This window comes from Nipponia nippon, unplaced genomic scaffold (genome assembly GCF_047370975.1).
Source record: "Nipponia nippon isolate SJK-2023a ecotype South Korea unplaced genomic scaffold, ASM4737097v1 scaffold_3, whole genome shotgun sequence".
Lineage (NCBI taxonomy): Eukaryota > Metazoa > Chordata > Aves > Pelecaniformes > Threskiornithidae > Nipponia > Nipponia nippon.
In genome coordinates this window covers 113,177,822-113,200,512 of record NW_028262347.1, presented here as the reverse complement: position 1 = coordinate 113,200,512, position 22,691 = coordinate 113,177,822, and the positions used below count along the sequence as shown (strand labels likewise).

Sequence of the window (22,691 nt, the reverse complement as noted above, 5' to 3'; positions counted from 1 at the left end):
TGTGTTTAATTTCATTCTCTGTGCCCAGGTATTTTCAGATGTTCTTGCACTATGTACAAACTCACCTGAGTGACAGAGCATCAGTGGCACTTCTGTTCCTAAAGTCTCGTGAAAGTCCTCTCTGGGCTGTGAAATAATCCTTGATCCAAAAATGACCCTTTGAATATTAGCAGGGAAAAGGACTTGCAGGGCAGGAATGTATAGAGCTGGAGAATGGAAGAGCAAAAGAAAACTGCTTTCAGAGATCCTTCAGTCACCTTCCCCTGCATTTCCCATCCTGCTAATAAGAATCCCTCTCTCTGTATAGGAGGTGAGTTGCTGCAAGCTGTAGTTGAGCCCAACAGAGATTTTCCATCAGGATTTTTTTGCCAATGTATGTTTTGAATTTTCTGTCAAGATGTCAGGCAGAAATCAGGCTTATTTGCCAACACTCATCATTTTCTGAGGCAGATCTCCAAGATAAGTGTTGTCTCCAACTTTTGTCCTGTATGCACTGTTGCACTGCAATTCTCCCTGTGTTGCTTTTTGTAATGGTGCTTAAACTTGCAGGCTTTGGACTGGCAGCAGGTAGAACTGGCTGAATTGTTTGTTTGAAATACTAATTGCTTGGAATTTCGACCATGGATATGGCTGGTGAGCAATTCACAAATCAAATCCTGTTTTCTTTGGGGCTGCTAGAAAGGCTTTTTTTTGCATGCTGCCAGTTCTTGGTAAACAGTTTGCTTTGACTTTTCTCCATTATTTATATTGGCAGCACCACAGCCAGGTCATCTGGCATTGGTTTTGTCCCTTTGCCACCTGGCTGACTGAAACATTTGATGTGTGAGGTTGGTAAATAATGCATTTTCTAGTGCATATTTTTTGTCTGAAAGACACCAGTGCTAAAACTGTTTTATGGGTTCACAGGTGGGCTTGCAAACAGTCAGCAGTTTTCTAAAAGCTAGGGGATAGAAAATTATTGGATCCTGTGAATCAAACTTTTCATTCTCTTAAATAAAATGCTCAAGGACTGGTTTCCTTTGTCTTTGACCAAGCAGATCGGGCAGTGGGCTGATTGTGAGTAACTAGTGGCATCAAACAAGAGACTCAGTCCCGCTCATAGCTCTGCCGCTGTATGCAGCATGTATTGCAGGCAACTCTTACCCAGAGGACAAAGTGAAAGGGATTAGTCATCATGCCAGCACTGGGAAGGAGAGGAGTCTTATGGATGAAAGTTACCTAGTTTAAACTCACAGCAATACCCCTCAGAGTGGCAGTGATCAGGACCGTCTGCTTCACAGCTGTGTTCTCTGGCAGATGCTGTGGTTTGCTGGACAGCTGGGGTAGCTTCCTAATTGCCATGGGTGAGGGAGAAGAGAGAGAGGGAGAGGGGGAGAGAGGGAGAAATGACAGCAGGTCACCTTTGCAAACAGGTCTCTTAACATCCCAGCGTTGATGCCATTAGAGGTGAGTCTGACGTGGGTGGTAACTCCTGGCTCTGCCAGCCAACTCCTGCTGTACAGCCTGACCTGTACCAAGATGTAAAATGTGCCCAAGCATCAATGCGCATAAAAAGCTGCATGCAGGACAGGAGGACTTTTAAGAGGTTAGAGGTGTGTTTTGTTTGGATCTCTCTGTCACCAAAGCTTACATTATCAGGAGCAGTCCCAGACACGCAAGACAACACACATGTCCATCCCCAGCCCTTGGACGGAGCTGCTTGCTAGTAACTATTAGGCAGTTGTACTGCAGAGCACCAAGATGGCATCAGGGTCCTAGTGTCTGTATAGGCTTGTTTCTGAGCAGAGGTAGACAGCTGTCTACAGCTGCTGAAGAGTCCCACTCCTCCTGCCTGCATGCTAATAGTAAAAACAGCAAGCCCAAGTCTTCAGCCACCTCCTCCCAATCTCCGTCCCCCAGCAGAACAGCCCAGGCCCTCCTCTCTGGACCAGCACAATTCAGTTTGTCCTGTGCTGTTAAGGATCAGTGTTTTATAATGCACCATATGCATATATAGCTTTATTATAATTATTGCTATTTATTATTTGCACTGTGATAAACCTTAGAAGCTGTAGCAAGCTTCCCATTGCCTGGAATGCTATATAAAGCCAGAAGAAGAGAGGAAAGGCAGTCCTCAGCTGTACGGCTTTTCTATTAATGAGTACAAACAGCCAAGACATCTTGTCTTGATCACTGAAGTCTCTTGAGACCTGGGAGACTGAGTTAGCGATGTTTTTTTGCATCCCGACATTACTCACCTCCCAGCACCCCAAAAGCAATGATCAGTTCCCCACAAGGCTTTTATTCATGCCTGAGGTTACTCACAGTGGATTTCTCAACTGATGTGCAAACCATGGACTCAGGGCATTGAGTCAAGGCAGTGACTCAGGAGGCTCTGGTTGGTTCAGTAGCTGCCCAGCTCCGTTCTGTAAAACCAAGGCACAGAGGGAACTGCAGTTGCTACTCAGAAATACGTGTGGTTTCCGTGTGCGAACCATCCTTGTGTGGGCCTGCACTATTCCAATCAGCTTCTTGGCTGATTCACTAGCTGTGTAATTTATGTGTCAATTGAGACAGAATTATCAGACCAATGTACATGTTATCCTGTGCTCCACGGCTCCCTTTGAATTTCAAGATAACAACTTATCATCACTTGGCTGTTTCTAAACCATAAACACACCTTAAGCTGCTAGAGGATGGCCATGACAAAACTAGCTGGTTCAGCTTGGAGACTCTTTATCTTTGGGCTCCCTTTGCAGAGTGAGAAGTGATTCAGATGTGCTGTAGCAGAGCCCCCTTCCAGGTGCAGTGAATATGTGCAGTGTGGAGTTCTGCCTCATCTTCTCAACTTTTTCAGTGCCAGCATCAGCTGCTGTAAACTTTTGGAGCATCTTTCACCAGAGAAAATGGTGCTGTCTTCAACTATGATTTGATCTCTGTAGCTGCCAGACTGAGGCATCGATTGAAAGCTCAGTCTGTGCAGCTTCCTCTTGTGCTGGGAACAGGGAAAGCAGCAAACTCTGTATCTGGTAGAACTTTTCGCAGGTACATCCAGCAGCATTGCGACTCCATCTCTACAGACTTCACCTTCTCCAAGTGAAACTGAGCAGGACAAATGGGGGAATGGGAGGAGGGTGATTATTACCTCCAAGAGGAGCTCAAGCTGCCTCTCCTGCTCTAACCACCAGTCCACACACCACCACTGTTACTGCCTAAGTGGCAGCTGATGACCGGAAGATAGGTCTGCTGCCGTTCATTGCACTGTGCCAGCTAGACACCTGACTCTCAGTGGCTCTGAATACCTGAGGCAATCACTGACTTCAGTAAAAGGTGAAGCAGCTCAGGACCTCTCTAAATTATGTCCTTGATGTTGACACTTGCCATTAGGAACCCAAGTGAACTAATCAGTGTGTTTCATCAGGCAGCATCCACAACTTCATTTTCACCTAAATTTCCTCTTTAAAATGTAGAGTCAGTGGTTCTCAATGTGTGATTTATTTTCAGTTTCCTTTTAAGGCACCTCTATGTCATACCCCACCACCACCTTCTTTTTCTCTCCAGTAAGAAATTGGCAAAATGACTCATGAAGAGATGCTCCATGAACACTTTGTTCTCAAGAAACTTTAAACCAATATATTTGTCACTGACAACATTGAAGGGGTTAAAATACAGTAATTTTCTTATTTTATCAAAATTGTGATGGCTACCTTTTGTTTAAACATATATTAAAAAAAAGTGGTAGACAAAGGAGAAGGAGTGAGAAAATTCCTCCAGTCCTGAGGACATTATCTTAAAATGTGAGGTCCCATCTCTTGCTCCAGTGAAATCTGTGTGCCATTCCAGTGAGTCTCTCTCATACTGATGGGTCTTACAGAGCTAGAATAGCTCAGTGCATTCAGCGCTGTCTTTTCTTGAACAACTTCTGTCTGTGAGCAGCCAGGGTATGTCTGAAGCATACAGCCGTGGATTGTGCTGGAAGAAGACTGTCGTGATTTGACCACAGCCAGCAACTAAGCACCACACAGCCGCTTGCTCACCACCTCCTGGTGGGATGGGGGAGAGAATCGGAAGGGTAAAAGTGAGAAAACTTGTGGGTTGAGATAAAGACAGTTTCATAGGTAAAGCAAAAGCCATGCACACAAGCAGAGCAAAACAAGGAATTCATTCCCTACTTCCCATCAGCAGGCAGGTGTTCAGCCATCTCCAGGAAAGCAGGGCTCCATCACGCATCACGGTTACTTGGGAAGACAAAACACCATCACTCCAAACATCCCCCCTTTCCTTCTTCTTCCTCCAGCTTTATATGCTGAGCATGATGTCATATGGTGTGGAATATCCCTTTGGTCAGTTGGGGTCAGCTGTCCCAGCTGTGTCCCCTCCCAGCTTCTTGTGCACCCCCAGCCTACTTGCTGGTGGGGTGGGGTGAGAGGCAGAAAAGGCCTTGACTCTGTGTAAGCACTGCTCAGCAATAACTAAAGCATCCCTGTGTTATCAACACTGTTTTCAGCACAAATCCAAAACATAGCCCCATACTAGCTACTATGAAGAAAATTAACTCTACCCCAGCCAAAACCAGCACACAGACATAAAATGAGATGACCAAAGTGCAGGTTTAAAGTGCAGTTGATTGACTGATAGTAAGAAAGAGGGACAGTAATGTGTCATGTTCAAAACATGAAGTTCAAAAGCATAAAGCCACTTTTATCTTTTTGGTCAAGGCTTAAGCCAAATGCAGTTTGGCTGGGTCCCAGGCTGAGCTCTACACCTCTTAATGACTTAATTACCACATGCAGCTTGTTTAGACAACTAAATGTCCTTTGATTAGCATTCAGAAGGCAGAGTCATGGATGCTTTCTCCATGCAGGGAGGAAATTATGCTTCATAAAGATCTGTCTGGCTAAAGATAAATATAAATACAAGTTCTGGGATTTAGGAGATGCATTGATGAATTCTGAAGAAGTCTTGATCCCCATCAGCAAACACGGGGCATAGCCTTTGGAGTGGCAGTGGAGTGCTGTATGGCAGCCATGTCCCTACACACCTTTGGAAATTTCCAGTATGGAACTTTGAACAGAGTGTGATCTTGACAGTACACAGCTACAATCCCTTGAAAGGTCTGTGCAAAAATATGCATGAAAAATCAAGTTCTTTCCCATTCAGTGGTATGAATCTGTCAAAATCTGTGTAGGGTGAGAGAAGCCAAGGTGAATTCTGATTCTTATAAAGAATTCTGCACAGGGCACCAAATGACACTGTCATGTTCAGCAGGAGGAAAGATCTTTACACAAGGTATAGTTAAACTGTAAAAATCTTTGCTGTAGGACACTGTATGTACTGAAACGTACAGATTCAAAAACTAATTGGACAAATTAATGGAAAATATCCATGAAGGAATGATTGCAATGCTGCTGCTTTTGACTTAGGAAGTCTCCAGTGTACACCAGGAAAATATCTGCATATGCTTGTCCTGTTCACGTAGTCTTCCCAAGGCTGTTAAAATGGGCAATGGTGGAGGACGGGGTTGTGAGCTAGATGGAGTTTTGCTTTGACCCACAATGGCTGCTCTTCCTATTCAGTGAGAAGTCTGTAGGTGGTGTACGTGGAAGAAATTTTGTTCCTTACTCAGTTTGGTGTATTTTTATTTATTAATAGTGCTGCCTTCTGAATAGAGCATAAATATCTATGGGGTTGGCAAGGCAGTTCAGACAACTGACTTGAGCGGTTTTTAGCCAGTTTGTACTACCTGGGAATTTAGCCCCTTGTATTACAAGCAGCAAAATATGCTTAGCTTGCAGCCAGCTTTGCAGAGACATCAGCAGGTGCTGTGCAACTTTCTGTAAGAAAATGCCAAAACAGATCTCAGATCATGTATCAGAAAGCACTGCCATAATAGTTCATTTTTCCTGACAGCCTTCACACCTTTGTGTCTGGCATCTAAATAGTTAATCTACCTGAGCTAATAGGTGGGAGCATTTTTGCTTTCAATAAAGTTTGATTACTGGAGGCAGATCTTTTTTTCCAGTGAGTGTGAGATAATTGGAAGGGTAGGGTGAGGCAGGAAACCACGACACGCCTTTGTTGGGACTTGTTTAAAAGCACGGGAATAGCAAAGCAGAAGAAGGGCGAGAATAAGACAGGTTAAATAAAGAAGAAGCGAACATTTTTGAGTGATCACTCAGATTCCACACACCTTTGGAAGGACATGATATAAAGTGTAGGTGGCAGATTTTGGTAGAAAGGAACAGTTGAGAAGAAAAACAGATTTTCAGTTCACTAACCAAAGTCCAGGTAAGTTACCTTACTAAAAAAAAGAGAAGAAAAAAGTATCCTGTATTTTCTGTCTTCCAGATTCCTTGCAGAACAAGGCTGTATTCGCAGGCAAAATAGAGGAGGTGTTACATTTTTCTGTGGGGAATATAATGTAAAAATAAGATCATGTAAGAACTGGATCATTTTGGTTTTGTGTTTGTCAGTGAATAGATCTCTTTCAAAATGAGTATCAAGTGCAAGGAGTATACCTGCTGGGAGATAAGAGATGTGAAGCCAGGCTCTGGGTACATTTTTAATGTGTTTTGTGAAACTGCCCTGCAAATAGATAAAGTTTAGCTGAATGGTTGCTGTTTTGTAAGGGTACCAGCATGGTGAAATGCAGATCATCTCTTGGCTGTTTTTAAAACTGAGCGGATCTAAAATGTGCTGGAGGAATAATGATTGTAAATTGAAGCTTCAGATGAGGAGTGCAGGGTGTAATATTAAGGAATTGATCTCTAGTCCTGAGAATGCCTGGAACTGCTTCTGAGTGAAAGTTCGCGTTGCCATGGACAAGCTTTGCTTTGTCTCAGACAGGTGGGTTTGCTTATCAGCAGTGACTCATTGGTTATGGAATTTGGGCCACATCTTTGTCATAGAAGATTAGGAGGCACTGTAAGGTGCTTCTGAAGCTTTGTCACAATAAGTCATAAAAGTCTGATTTGAGAGCCAGTTTGAATCCTTTCTGCAGCAGGTCTAGCAATTTGAACATAGTGGCATAAGGTAAAAGCCCTGTCTTCTTTTCCTCTTTGGACTGACTTGTAGAGTGACTACGGGGCAGTTGCTTGTCCTTCTGTGACTAGATTCTTCAGCTGTGAAATGGTGACAGCAGCGAGAAGCTTGCGTAGGTCAGAACGGCCTTGCTTTGGCTTGCTTGTTTCTCTTTGAGTAGCACAATTAAGTAGGGACAGTGAGGACACATTTTTGAAAGGAAGGCACCTAGCAGCGTGGAGTGAAGTCTGGGGAGCCAGGACAGCTTGTGGGCAGAGTGGAACTTGGTTCCTACAGCACGTCCAGGCTTTGGTTGGGCATCTAACCTGCTTCCCTGGCATTAGCATCATTTCAGTGAGTCTACAAAATGAGCAGATTTGGAAGCATGATTTGGTTGATTCGATTCTGACTGTGTTGGTTTTGGTAGAATAACTGGAAAGGAACAGCTTTTAAAGCAGAATGAGAAGGTCAGGTTCCTAGACTGCGGGGTAAAAGAGAGATATGGGGCCATTGTTGAACCAGTTCTATTAGTCCCAGGACAGTGGCACCTGAAAGGCTTGATTAAGAGGAAGGGGCACCCTAAGAGACATTTGATGTGACGGGAGCCATGGCATTTGCTTTTAACACAGTCAGTGACATGGTTTGGAGGCATCTACTGAGTCTCAGAGTATTCGTGATCAAGGGTTCCAATGACATTAAATATTATTAATCTCAGCACCTGCTGGTGCCTCTTTCTCCTAATGGAGTGTCTCACAGCAGGAGCCTTATTAGTGGAGGGAGGAGAGAGCTGAAAGGATGTGCCGTGAGAGTGTAACAGCATTCGGACATGAAAACTGGACGGACATTGTAGAGGAATAAAAGAATCTGAAGCGTGCCTGCTTTCATTTTTCCATTAAAATATGTCTTTGTGGCTATTCCCTTCCCCTTTGAAAAATGTCTGTAATAAACTTTATTACCATTGCACACAATAGCCAACTTCTAAAATAATAAGAGGGGGTTGAGTGTCCTATCTGAGACAGGCTTAGCATCCTTGCCAGTGTGCTGCACTGCAGTCACGTGGAAGAGGGGGCACCCTGCAGTGTCGGGCTTATGTGGAAAGCACAGATCTAAGCATGCCTTGCAAAGCTGGGCAGCTATTACTATCCTGCTTTTCAGTGCTATACAGAGAGAAAGCAGTGTGCACAAGTGTGGCAGTGCTAGACCTCTCCTGGTTCCTAGTGCCATTAAGGTCTGCAAGTTCCCTCTCTTTGTGAGTGCCACAAGCGCACTACAACCCCTGAGCTTATGTTAAAGTGGCCATAGGGTTGCCCTGTCTTCTGCTGCCTGCGCTGTTCAAGAGTGATCCCACTTCACAAGTTCATGCTTGTTGCTCAGAGATAATTGCAGGTGGCTTCTCTGATTCAACAGCGCTATTGCTTTACCACAGACATAGCCCACAGCTATGTCTTTGTGAATCCAGATAGGAGCTGGTGAAATGAGGCAGTCCTGGCAGATAATGGAAATCCAGCTCAGTCAGCCTGCTGGAGCCTGGGCTGGCTTTTGCATTCATGTGGCAAATACACATGCAACATAGATCAAAGTGCATCATGTGCCGGGGCTGGGCTGTGGCACATGTGGCTCCAAAGATGTGGTTTAACCTCATTATTTTTTTCAGATTGTTTTTGGAGAAAGATATTCCCCTTTCTCAAGGGAAGGCAAAGATGCCAACGATGCATTCACTCCATGGTGGTGCTGGTCTGTTCCAGCATCCATAACCAGCACTGTTTCCCAGTAGCAGAAAGGAAGCGGAGTTCTGGGGCTACAAAGCAGTAGGAAAGCAGTTTCCAAATATAAAGCTGTGTTCCCTGCCAAAAACACTGGCAAAGCCAACAGTGCTGACATCTAGATAACAGCTTCCAGCATCTGTTTGTAGGGAAGGAGCTTGCAAGATGCTTCCACTGTTGATGCAGTGAGGAAGAGTAGCAGAGAGATTGCCTTTTCTTGGAGTGAATGACCAGGAACCCTTCCATTGCAGGAAACTGTCATCCTGCTGGAGGAGAAACTCTGCTAATGCATATAGCTCCGGTCGTGCATATGCCTTGGAATCAGCGCCCTGGATAATCCCTTAGAAATCCCCAGTGTTAACAAGCACTACAAGGGCTGGGTAGTATCCTGCTGCCAAGCCTGTGTAAGGACTTGGATGTAGCTTCAGGAGCCTCATTTACAGGGCTGCTTAGCCAAGCTCAGGTCTGAGCAGAGAGTGAGGGCTGTGGGCACTGTGGGTGTTCTCTGCAAAGTTCAGCCTAGTCTGTAATGGGAAGCTAAAGTGGCTTGACTGATAGTGTGTCTTCTACACTCAAATTGTTCCTGTCCATCTCTGGGAATAGCGGGAGCTGCTCGAAGACAGAACTGAATCTGAACTTCAGATATTCCTGCACATTCTTTGCTGCATCCTGCCTTGTGTCATTATTTATGCATGGGCACTACAAGCGTAACATCAAGGGGGCTGCTTGGTAGACACTTTGCAGAAGGGTAAGTGGAATCATGAGCATCAAACTCAAATGGTAGCTGAGTTGGAGCGCACAGTCTTGAGTTCTGCCTCAAGGTGGGCTCTAAAACTTGGAAGTAATTTGGCCCAAAGCTTTTTTTTAGACTCAGACTGTGAAGTGTGTAGTTTTTTTGTTCAGCTGGGCCTTCAGTTTTAAGGAGGAGTCTTCAAATGCAGCGGACAGTTTTGGCCTATTATCACCTTGTGCACAAATTAAAATCTCTTCCTTCTCATTGTTTGCAGGGGCACAAGATGAAATGTTATCTTAGAGATACTAGGAGTGAGCAACTGTATATTTCCTTCTGACAGAAGTGTTTTCTCTTCTAGCTGATGTTTCTCTTTTACAGTCACGTTTCTTTGTGGTATTCCTGCCTTGGCAGACAGTCATATCTCTGCTAGAGACTGTAATTTTGACTAGAGAGGGATCCAAGTCATGAAGAAGAGTATACACAGCATTCACAGCAGTGATTCCAATACTGTGTAGACTGACTTAAGCTGGCATTAAATTAGATCAGAGTCCAAAGCCACAGACAGGGCCTCCAAACCATCTCTGCTCTGCCTGTAAAGCAAGATAAAGCACTTTCTACCTGAAGTTCCTTGCTGCCAAAAATAGCTAGTTTAAAGGTACCTCCAGTGTTTTTCTGCTTCCCTAAAGTGAGTTCTGTGGCTTTAGCATCAATGTACCCTGAGAATGCACAGTATAGCTGTCAACAGTGCAACAGTATCTCTGGCTTAAGTTTTTCTGGCAGTACTGGCATGTTGTCGATAGATCACTCCTGCAACTGCCTGCATTTCTAATCCTGAAGTGTTGAGTCCTGCCCAGAGCAGATGTGTGGGAGTGGCTTTTGGATCCTGTGGTTTTGATCAAGCTTTTATAGGGGCGCAACTGGAGACCATAGTGTAGTGCCACAAAGTCTGGATATAAATCCAAGTCTGAACTTCTCCAGCACTGAGTGGATTTGCTTCAATTGCCCCTATCTCACCTGTTGGCTTTAGAACTCCTCCTGCTGTTTCAGCTCTGCTGCATGGTGCAGCATCCAGTTTTGTAGGCAAGTGGTGCTGGTCTATTAGTAATACTCACATGGCTCTGGAAAGGCACAGTAAGCTCCCTGGCAGAGATGTCTTCCAGGCAGTCTAGTCCCCAGATGAAGAGAGAAAAATGGTGGGACTTGTGGGGAGCTGTTTTCATCTCTTACTATTCACAGACCTCTGAGTGCAGTCTCTCTGCTTTCCCTGCAGGTGGCAATGGTATGGATTCTGTAACAAAGAAAACGAGGCAAGATGGATCAGAAGTTACTGAAAGACGTAAGGAGAACATTTTTTATTTTTATGTCACACACCAAAAATCCCAGAAGCAGATGCCCACCTTTGTAAGGGATTGAATGCTGACCAGAGGTCCAGAAATAAATTCTGCACCTGTCTCTGGTCTCTCTGTTGAAGTCAGAATAAGGAATAGAATGGGCCAAGATCAGACATTTAGAGACATGTAGCATGACCTGATTGTTTAACCACAGATGATTGCCCTGTGGTAACATTTCTAGCCAGTAGTGCAGACATTTGGATTCTCCTCCTGCCTCTGATATCAATGTCCTGCATGGCCTAGAAAATGTTCTTTAGACATCTTTTTTGGCTGTATGTAAAACAGAAGATAAGTTTCCTGCTGGCATTATGGGAATTAACTAGTAGGAAGCTAGTAAGGGGTCTGACCATGGCCTTTGCTGTTAGAGCAATGGCTGTGGTTCAGAAGTGCCCAGAAATAATACTCCTTCCATGTTTTACAGGGATCTTGTAAAGAAAAAAAGTCTTTCATGGCAGTGATGTTCTTAGTTACTGTAGAGTTAGAAAGGCCTGCAAACAAACACACAGCATTGTGTGCTAATGAGACTGCAGCCCCCAGGCAGTGTGGTCGTACGGGACTTTTCTTTAAATGAGTCGATCTTCTTTGAATGACTCATGCTCTTCAATGGAAATTAAGTAGAACATTGATCTTATTTGGCTATATTAACATGCCATTACTTCTGCACCCTTTTCTTTCCTCAGTTATTACAGAGACTGTAACCACAAGACTGACGTCCTTACCACCCAGTAAGTAATTGTCAGTGATTACATTACTTCTGCTCAGTGTTCTGTGCCTGTCCATGCTATTTGACTGTGTTATTTCCATAAATCCCTGGGTGCAGCAGATCTCGGTGCAGAAAGACTTGCACCCAAAGAGAAGCTATTTTCAGAAATGCCTCTCCCAAAATACTTAGTAGTGGAGAGAAGGAGCAGTATGTGGGGAGCCATCTGGATATTGTCAGAAACAAAGCTACACAGTCCACTAAGACTGGTAGACCAGACTCTCCAAGGGCTTAAGCCCAGATATAGGGTCTCCACTGGTGACTGTCTCTTGGGTACCAGGGTCAAAAGTGATGGGTCTGCAGCCTCCACTGCTGTGGCTGCAGTGTATTCCCCTGTCATCTTACCCAGCTGACAACAGTGAGTAAATCTTTTTGGGTGATATCAGATGTCACAGGTGATTTCTACCTCTGTAGGGAAGTACAAGTACCACGTAGGGAAGAATCCTCCATGCTCTTTATAGCACCATATTCTTGATTAGCGTGCTGCAGCTGGCTTGGAAAGGAATTGCACTATCAACTCATTGATGATGAGGGTTAAAAGGAGTATCTTTCAGTCCATGTATGGAGGAAAACTTGAATACAAACCTGCTGAGTCTGCAGTGTGAATGCTTATCTGTTCTGCCAAGGCACTTCTCTGCAGTTCTGGTATCTTGCCAGACGTGAACCTATACTTGTAATTGAGTGTGAGGACAGTCTTGCAGTGTTGTTGCTCTTCTCATCTTTTACCCTGAGAGATTGTCTAATTTTGTGCTTATCTCTTCCAGAAGGAGGGAGCAGCAGTGGGCTCAAAACATCATCCCACACTGGAGGGAGCGGAGTGGAAAAGAGGTCTTACACCCATAGCAACAGCTATGTGACTTCAAGTAAGGAATCAGTACATTGCAGAGTGAGGAAACAGAGAGGAAAGGCAGGATAAATGGTATGAGGAGGGATTCAGGGCAGGGAATTAGGATGAGGCAGAGGTAAGGAAAACGGTTCAAGAAAGTAGAAGTGGCAAATGCTCAAAGCAAGCTTCCTTAAAGTTGGGTGTGAGGATGGGTGAGTAAATGGCAAAATTAACATTTTCCACAGGGAAAACTTGATTTCAGGAGAACAAAAACAAAAAATGCCATTCACACTGTTGTTAAGAAGTCATTTGTAAACCAAATTTCCCTTCTTTCAGGATTTCCAAATCGCAATCTTTCTGACCATTTTTGTTCAAAAGACAGTTTTGATTAATCTTTTTGTTGATCTTGCTGAGGGTAGAATACTGTTAAAGAATTTCCTAGAAAATATTTTCTTGTGTGTGTGCGTCCATGGTTTTCTGGACGTGCTAAATCAGTATGTGCTGTCTCCTCCATAAAAACAGTGTTCTTTCTTCTCTAACAGCATTTGTTGCCCAGCTGTTAGATTGTCATAGCAAAAGTTTCTGAAGAATAAGCTTCCTAGCCAGGTTTCTGGCATAGCCCTCTCTCTGTCCCCCGTGCAACAGACTGTATAACTATCCTTGTAGAAAACATTCTCCATGCTCCAAAAGAGCTGACAAACCAAAGGGAGTGAAGTGCAGTTTGGAAGCTCAACAGGAGAATTAGCCATACCCAATAGATCTGACAGACACCTCCATACCAATTAAAGGCCAGAGTGTGGAATCACTTTGCCTCAGGGCAGATGTGAAGAAACTCCAGTGAAGATGTCAGTCTAATTGTCTGGACTGGCACCAGACTGAGAACCGAACCCAGCCCTGCAAACTCAGACAACTCTGCAGGATTGCCATCTTCCTTGTTATTTCTTTTCAGCGTGTGGAGGAAGAGAAAAGAATCTGAACTTCAGAGATAATGAGTTCTTGAAGTTTCACAGAGCCTTTTCTAATCTCTGCTTTCCCACCCTGCTTGCAGAATGCCTCCAACAGAAGCCTACTTGTCACAGTAGTTCTTTCTGCTGAATTAAGTGGAAAAGTTATGGAACAAAACAGGTCCTTGTAGAGGGGAAAGTCAGCAAGAAAACACTCTGTTGAGATCACAAGGGCATGCTCTTTTTGCAGTGATGGGTAAACAATATCCAGTCTGATCCTGCTGATCAGTGTGGATATGTTGCACTTCATCAAAAGGCTCTCTTTTTGCTGCACTCTGATCGTACTCCAGCATTAGATTTCATACAAGAGTATGAACACATTAGTTATGGCTGCTCAGTTCTTTCTCCACAGCACTGATGTGAATTAAGAAGGGAAATTATTTCCTCTGTCTAAATAGAACAGCCACTAATAACATCCAGGCTGCCTTGGGCCTGATGCACACCTCAGTCACCTCTCCAGGAAATGGACTGACTAAGGCATGACTAAGCGAGAGTATGGATATCTGCTTTGGAAGGGACGTGGGCTCATTTCTGCTTTCCCTTATGAACTGCATCCTTCAGCACTTTGAGTTTGGCTTAACAATCTCCCAGTTTTTGTGGCCTGTGTCATGTAACACTTGAGTTTGCAGGTGTCTGTGTCCAAACCAAAACCCAGCACCATCCAGAGCCAGATTTATTCCTGCTCAGGGGACATGGCTCATTCATCCTCCTAGGCCAAAACCTGCTGTCGTATATATCATTGACAAGATTTGTTTTGAAACCACAAAGATAACCGATACTCTTCTCTGCACTGAATGCTGAGGACAGTCAAAGTTAGACCCAAATGTCATTATTGCCCATCTCTAGTTGTGAGGTACCAATGCAAATTTGTCCAGCTCAGAAGACAGTAGCATAAAGCACCCAGGGCATCCAGGGTGTACATCCATATCTTCAGTTTGCTGAGGGCATTTTTTTTTACCTGTAGGTGGAAGTGCTAGATTGAATTCATCATCATCCTCTGGCTACAGACAAACCCAGTCTCCCAGCTCTACTCTCACCAAATCGCCTGGCTCAACATTTGAAAGAAAAACCTATGTCAACCGCCATGCGACATACGAAGGTATATAGAAAGGAGGCAACGTGTAGCGTGCACTCTGAGGTCACATTAATGCAGGGTTGTCCCAAATAGCACAAGAATCGCATTGTGGTTTTGCTAGGAGATAAGCCATGAGGGGCACATTTTAATGATTAAGTCCTATTTATAGTAATGCTCATTCCTGAAAGGAGTTGTGGCATATTTTTGTTGAAAGACATTAGCAGCTCTTTTGTGTAATCCTGAATAGCTTTTTTTTTAATGGAAATGTTTGTTACCCACTGGGATTAGACAGTTACCAGGAAGACATGTTTTGAAAGCTTTTAATGATCATGTGCCCAATATTAATGAACACCTTTCTATTCTTTTCAGGGAGCTCCAGTGCCAACTCCTCTCCTGAGTTCCCCAGAAAAGAGTTTGGTATGTTCTTCTTAGAGCTGTCCCTCTGAACATTATGGCAAGGTCATGTGAGTTGGTGACTACGGTGACTTTTTGCACATTGCCGTGTCTTGGTCTACCTATGCTGCCTTTGTATTGGGCAGCCAGTGCAGCTCCATGACTTCGGAGGAGTTATTTGGGATTTACATTAACAGCTGACAGCAGGGTCTCTAGCTGATACATATTCAAACAGAGGGTCCATACCGTATATCTGCAACCCTCAACTGCTTTTGTGATGCTCCCCATATGGCGTCGGACATGGACAGGAGAACACAGACATGGGATGCTTCATAACATTTCCTCCCCGACCCCGCCATAGCTGGGAGAACAGCTCCAAGCAAGAAAGCCCAGACTCTTAGGATTTTGAGCCATTGCTGGATATACTTTTCCAGTAGCTCTTTTCTAGGCTTCAACAGGTTTATATGGAAAGATGAACTGGCTATCAAGTGATATATTTACACTAAATGTTGTCAGCAGGTATAAGCTTGCCCTGTCCAAACTCTGAGCTGCCAATTTTACTCAGTGAAACAATATGATCAGGCTGTCTTTCTGGCTCAGAGAGGATGCAGGGTTTCACAGTATCCAGCCTTGGTTGATGGGGTAAACAGGCCTATTATCTTCCTTTTGGCCTGTTGAAATGGGAGATCACCATCTATGAACAACATGTACATGTGCAAAAAAACCCAGCAGTTGGTCCAGAAATGCTAAAGGTGCTACTTATTCTTTAAGATACCTTATGGTCTAAAGGGGGCCTGGTAAAAACTCTAAGGGTTCAATTGTGCCCCAAGTAAAGAAGGTTACTGTCTGAATCTGAGCACCCTGAGCAAGGTCCATGTGTTCATTTTCAGAGATGTTACAGGCAGTAAAGCCTAATATTGCTTTTCTCTCATTGCTGTTCACAGCATCTGCCTCCACGAGAGGGAGAAGCCAAAGTCGAGGTGAGTGATACTGTTCTTTTAGAAGCCTCCTTTCTTTTCTTCAGTATGATTCAGGGTGTGTTAAATGGACCTATTCCTTAGCTGGTTTCAACCCGTTTAAGTGTAGAGCAGTCAGATGAAGTACATGGATTTACACCACTGCAGATGTGAACCATTTTTCTGTAAGCAATTGCTTGAACAAGCTCGGTGTAAAAATTGACCCTAGTGAAGGTCATGGTGGTTTGGACTGTGCCAGAAAGGAGGATCTGCTTGGAGACCTGGTCATCTGGGGGCATAGGACACAATTGTCCATCTTCTCTGTTTGCTACCAAAAAATCAGTCCATCCATGCTCTGTGACCCGCCTCTGACATATTTACAGTAATTGTATTCATGTTCCTCCTACTGCAATCTATCATACAAACCATAAGGCCATACCCTGAAATGATCTTATGCTGGTAATAAGGAGATGGTGAGGAAATTATGGACTTGCTGTGGTCTGTTTAGCCAGAGCACTGTAAAGCTCTGCATTGTTTAAATCATTCAGATCTTCTAATAATTTATTAACAGCGTTGGGGGTAGCAGGATTATATTGCTCTGTAAGAGTGTAGTATCTGTTCCCAGTTGCTTGAAACTATAATGTCACTTTATCCAAGTTAATTTTAGCAGTGGATATAAATCAAAGTGTGCTCTTGCACACTCCTCCTGGAGAGTGTCACAGTTACCAATTATTCTACCTCAGATCTTCACAGTCTCCTCTAACACACTACATATCTGAGCTCCCAGCAGAACTAGGCTGTACATAATAAAACAGACACCAGAGAATCAGCTCCAGCTTCTCATATTACTTCAGAAAATAATTCCAATCCATCAGCTTCTCCACAAGAATGTCAAAGCTAGTGTGTCTTTTATAGTGCATGCACTATTGGATTTAATCTTGAGGAGCATGTATCACATGTCCTGGCTGGCGAGTTTGCTTGTGGGTAGCAAGCTTAAAGACTTGCCCCAACCAAATCACATTAACTCTTTAGTCTCTTGTGCTAGATAGTAAAAGTCAGTAATAAAATCAAGTACCTGGTGAGAATGTTGGCTTAAAACTGGCCTGGTTACATTCAGTGAGCCAAAAGAGAAGTCATCAGGTTGTAAGAGATGAAATCATACAGCTCATTGTAGAGATGACAGTGTGAATTTTACCCAAGAAGTAGTAGGGAATTTGTGTATTTAGTAAGCTTCTTTTGTCTCTCTAGGTTTTTATCCAGAAGGACAATAATAATAATAATTGTGATGAGTGGAAATATCAACGTGATTGAGGACTGCATAATTAGGCCTTCTGTATGTCTGGCAGTAACAATGCTATTGACTTCAACAGAGGTCCTCAGTGAGTAAAATATAGCTCTCTGGAATTAAAAGTAGCAAAATGTGACCCCAAAACAAAAAGTCACCCAACCAATTTACAACCAATTCACATGGACCATGAGTGCTGCTCAGATCAAGCAGCAAGACAGCAAGATGGAACATAGACAGCAAGAAGGAAGGAATTCACTTCAGCCTAAAGATTCATTCCCAGCCTAGGGCACAAATGCATCTCACTCCATATTCATGATCTGCTTTTTCCTTTCCCAGAGAGTGAAATACGAGTCCGACTGCAGAGCGCATCTCCCTCTGGCAGATGTAAGTGCCATGGCTTTTATTCCAGGGGGATCAGGTATAAGATAGAGGGTATTGCTGCTCTGGGTATATCTGCAGTGTCTCTGGGACCCAGTCTTCATGATGATAGATAGCGGCATGTCATTATTCTTTTCCTGTTAAGAATGTTCATTTGTCTCCCCTTTCTGAACAAGGAAGCATGCTGTGGGTTAGATGGTGGTCTTGCAAGGATTTAGTTGTACTTAGTCCCAGAAATGAGGCCCTGAAGCTTTGTTATTAAGTAAGTGGCACCCCCAGAAGGCACCCCCAGAAAGTACAACTTCACAGACACTCACAGGTAAATTCCACTGAATGGTTTAGCCAGGGCAGGATTACAGATCAATGAAACAATGGCTTTTGGGTGAGTCTGGACACTTGCTTTTCCTGCCAGGGACAGAGCTGGATGACGTGAAACGTTTGCTGAAAGGAAGTCGATCAGCCAGCTGCAGCCCTACTCGATCACCGTCAAGTACGCTCCCGATACCAAAAAAGGCTGTGGTGGAAACAAAGATGGTTACTGAGAGCTCTCAATCAGGTACTTGGCAGAGGACAGTTAGCAATGCTGGAGCCATTCCAAACATTATTTTCCATAAAAATACCCAGCTGCTAAGAACATCCGAGTAAGAATACATGGTCTCTGTCCCAGACAGTGGTAGCAATACAGAAAACGGGTCAGAATGCTGGAGGGCTGTCCAGATGTTGCCCTAACAAGAGCCATCTTGGGTAGTTTTCTAGTGACTTGTCTGATTTCCATAAAAATAAGCCAGTTCCTGCTGCCACCAGCTTTAACTCAGAGGTGCTTCTGGCAGAGACAAGAGCTCTAAGCAAACACATCTTCAAGCGATGTGATGTCTTCTCTCCAAGCAAGATGGAGATAGCACTGAAGACAACATTTGGGTCAGTGTTTGATTTATTGGGCACACCACATGTTTCAGAAATCAGTAGGACTTAATAATAATACAAGTGGTACTTAAAATACTATAACCAGCTTTTATTATTTATAAGCCTCACCACAGTGCTTGAAGCAGTGGTATTCACATTCACTCCACTGTCCTCCACCAGTATGTAGGAACAAGCAATACCTTTTTTCTTGAGCATGGCTCAAATCCTGTCTAAAACTGGGAATTTTAGTCCAATACACGAGTGAACCAATCAGAGCCACATGTGGGAAGCAAAAATCATACGTCCCATGGCCCTGGATGATTTATTAACAGAATGGCAAACCAAAGTGTTTTATTCTGGTATCATAGCATCTACAAGCAATGAAATCTCAAGGTGTGTTGTGAATGATCATGCTATCAGGACGATCTTTATTCCATTGGTTAAAATTCAGGTGGGCTATAATCAGCTGGCATTCAAGATCAGTTATACCATATTAACCTGGAGTCATTGTGTTGACTCCACAAGGGTAATTGAAATTTAAGGCAGATGAAGTTGTTTGCCAGGTAAACCTGCAATGCGTGCTAAGCCTGGTCTCATTGAAAACCACTTCTGTTTGTTTGGGTTTTTTACAGTGTCAGGGACATACGATACAACTGTACTGAATACCGCCCTCCCTTCATACATGTGGTCTTCCACTCTGCCTGCTGGATCTTCCCTTGGTGGATACCATAACAGCTCTTCCTTGGTCAATGCTATGTCTCACTCTACAGGATCAGGTATGCTCCCTGGACTGCCCAGGCTTGAAGGATGTAACTCCATACTGAAACTGGGTCAACAGCAGTGGGTTTTTTTGCACAGCAAGAAGAACTAAAATGATGGAAGAATTGATATGGCAGGGGATATGCTTGAATTTTCTCTGGTTTTCTGTAACTTGGTGCTCTCTGCTTCTACACTGTATTTGAAAATCCTTCTTTGTGAGGATCTATTGTCCTGACTGCCTGATCTGTCGCTAAACTTTGATGGTAGCTTTACAAATGATGTCAGGCTCACATTCCCTATCAGAACTAGTTTTAGACTCTTGTTAACATTGGATTATCCTGGCCCATTGTGAGAACAGCTGGGCCTAACTCTTCAGTCCTGATACACTAAAGATGTGATCAATAAGTGTTGAGTGTGTTTACGCCTTGTAAAGCCCGCTTCTAAATGCCAGGGATGCTGCATTTCCCAGCTGCAGAGAAAAAACACAGGAAGCTTTATGACAGCATACTATTAAAAGCTTTGCTTTCTCACACCGTCTCATGATTGCAACTTATCTGATGTAGGATTTTCTCCCCTTTGTCAGTTCAGTAAAAAAATGGTTAGGTGTCACAATTTTCAATATTTTTCCTCTGTGCAATTATTGTGCATTTTCACTAACTGCATTTCCAAGTGACTCTGACTCTTAATTTCTGTGACTGTGCCACTGACCTTCAGGTACTGGATTTCTGATTCCAGAGAAGTAATAACATTTCACTTCCTCTTTTTGCAGTTTTTGGTGTTCCAAATAACCTGGCTCCCAGCAATCATACTCTGAATGCAGGCCTGAGCACTTCCTCTACAGGTCAGATTTTTGTCTTCTTCCCTTCACACTTTTATAAGGAAGATCTTTGAACAGAAATGCTTGGGCCTGTAATGCCTCCAGCTAGCTGGCAAAATTTCTTGGGAGAGATCATCGTTATTATCATTGGTTTCGTTTTTGTTTTAGCTAGAATACCACCTGCACTGCAGGACTCCTATAAACCCCATTGCAATGTTTTTCTTTGCAGTGTTCGGAGTTCAAAACAACCTGTCCCCAAGCTCTTCAACCCTGACCCAGAATGCTACTGCAGCCTCCGCAGGTCAGCAACAATTTAAGTCTAAAGAAAGTGTGAGGGTCACCAATGTGTGCTGCCTTCTCCCACCTTTTCTGTAGTGACTAGAAAGTTCATATTGACAGAGGCTCCTTCATTACCATCTTCTTGTGTGGAGCAGTGTGTAAGCACAGAGATTTGCTTGCTGGGGAACCCCTTGCATGATTGAGTTGTCCTAGGTACCCTGAATGAGAAAAGATTTTTTAAATGTTGTGCAGCCGAAGGTTGATGTGTATAAGAACCTTGTTATCCTACATCCCTTTCATTCTTAAATTTCTTCATTGCAGCATATGGGATGAAGAACACTTCTCAGAGCAACACCATGGCAAGTACTGCTGTGTCTGCCTCAGCAGGTGCGTGTGTCATTCACAGTTGCTTAGGCATGGCCTTGTACAAACATACCATGATAAAAACAAGTTAGAGAGTGACAGTTGAGTGACACTAACACGTGGCTCCTCAGGAGCATGACTTGTCACTAGCCAAGTCTCCGACCAGTACCTTTCTGAAAAGAAAGCAAAGGAGCCGGAAGCTAAGAATAAGCAAATGAGCTGGTCTGATTCAGATCTCCCCCACTTTATGGTAACTCGGATGATTTAATTGCAGCTATTCCTGCTCAACAGGCAGGTAACTGGATAGAAGATCACACATGTGAAATTGTGCTTCATTTGAATACAAAATATTTGCAAGTTTGCTCTTAAACATCATGTTGCCCTAGTACCATCCTCAACCACTCAAAAATCAAGGAATTGACTTATACATGATCAGTTTTTTTCTGCAACTCTGAGAGCTATAAATTAGTCTTTTATTTGTTGTGTAAGGGAAGCTAAGTTTCTTTTGCAATCCAAGGACTCACAAAGATAAGGCTTAAAAATAGATGTAAAGAACACAGAAGTTATGATAACACTTCTAATACAGGTTTACTCCAGGTTTGTGCTAGAATAATGGAATAATACCATTCTGGTTATATTGATTTTCAATGTTGTGTCAATTTGTGGGCAAATTCACCAAATATACACCATTCCAGGCATACTTGATACTGCCTATAGCAGAAGGGTGATCCCACCGATGTTTTTGAGCCTTGTTTGGCCTGTGCCCAGCCTCAGTAAGCTACAGTTCAATGCCTCATAACTACACCTGGCTCCCAAGGATATGGAGCACTTTGTGCTTGACAGAGTAGGTCTGCTAAAGGTGCTCCTCAGCTTGAGATGTGCCGGCTCTGATGCCCCTTGAATGTTTTTCTCAGACTGAGTTTCTATTTCTATGATTCTATAGATTCTTTGAGAAGCAAAGAGATCATTGAGAAAATTATTCCTATATGTGATTGAATTCCAGATGCTCTCCATTTTTGGTAGCAGTTGCTCCCCAGCTAGTGAAATACATATCTCTAAAGAAATCGAATGACATGCACAGCTCTCCTCTTAGCTTCGGTGACCAGTGTATCTCTTACTGCGTGTTTATAGTAATGGCAACCCCAATCACAACGGGACTAACCTATTGAACAAAAGTGTTGCAGCTTGTAGTTATGACTCATTGGCCCACAGTCGTCTCCTCCTTTTTCCCATCCTTTACCAATATTCCAGGAGGAACCGTTCTGAGCTCCCAGGGAGATGACATTCTGCGCAAAGACTGCAAGTTCCTGCTGCTGGAGAAGGACAACGCCCCAGCAAAGAAGGAGATGGAGCTCTTGATCATGACAAAGGACAGTGGCAAAGTCTTTAGTGCCTCTACCACTGGGCTTAATGGAGGTAACTTCTCTTTTTCAGGATGTGTGGGTATGCTGAGAGCAGAGAAATGGAGACTGATCATAGGGGGAGTTCGGAGTTCAGGACACTGCACCTGACTCAAACCCCTGCAAGCCAAACAAGAAGCTCTGGCAGGCAGTTAGCCTTTAACCATGCCAGCTGCAATCTAGGTCTAGCTTTTGCATTTGAAGCTCTAGAGCGTGCCTTGGAACATTTCACAAAGCTCAGGAGCTTTGAAAGTAAAAACTAGTTCTAGTTTAAACAGGCAGAACTATTGCGGCTTCCCAGTAAAAAACCATACCTTTTACCAATGAGAGAAGATAGGCCTGGTTGAACTTCTGGTGTAATGTTTTTAACTATATTCGGTTCCTGTTGAGGATCCTTTGTGGAAGACACCTTGAAGAAAGAGAAGCAGGGATTTTCCTCCTCTTACGCTACAGATACTGGCCTAAAATCAGATGCAAATGGTAAGAGTTTGTCCCTGTGGCAATGCAATAGAACTTTTTCCTTTTGCCTCCATTACTACCTCCCTGTTGCAAGCCCATGCTCTAAGTTTGGTCATGCGTAGAAAGACTGTTAAAATCTCTTTTA

The 22,691-nt window shown here is 43.6% G+C and overlaps 1 protein-coding gene across 1 annotated transcript in view; it reads left to right on the top strand.

Moving 5' to 3' along the window:
• Positions 1–6,231: 6,231 nt before the first annotated feature.
• Positions 6,232–22,691, top strand: part of COL17A1 (collagen type XVII alpha 1 chain) — a 41,086-nt gene continuing 24,626 nt past the window's right edge. The window contains exons 1-15 of the mRNA XM_087765199.1: positions 6,232–6,267; positions 10,766–10,831; positions 11,567–11,611; positions 12,411–12,509; positions 14,441–14,575; positions 14,921–14,968; positions 15,889–15,924; positions 17,525–17,572; positions 17,979–18,122; positions 19,102–19,245; positions 19,998–20,069; positions 20,275–20,346; positions 20,646–20,711; positions 21,939–22,103; positions 22,478–22,567. Coding sequence (XP_087621325.1) covers positions 10,777–10,831; positions 11,567–11,611; positions 12,411–12,509; positions 14,441–14,575; positions 14,921–14,968; positions 15,889–15,924; positions 17,525–17,572; positions 17,979–18,122; positions 19,102–19,245; positions 19,998–20,069; positions 20,275–20,346; positions 20,646–20,711; positions 21,939–22,103; positions 22,478–22,567 — 1,219 coding nt within the window. The 5' untranslated portion in view covers positions 6,232–6,267; positions 10,766–10,776. The remainder of the gene's footprint in view (positions 6,268–10,765; positions 10,832–11,566; positions 11,612–12,410; positions 12,510–14,440; positions 14,576–14,920; positions 14,969–15,888; positions 15,925–17,524; positions 17,573–17,978; positions 18,123–19,101; positions 19,246–19,997; positions 20,070–20,274; positions 20,347–20,645; positions 20,712–21,938; positions 22,104–22,477; positions 22,568–22,691) is intronic.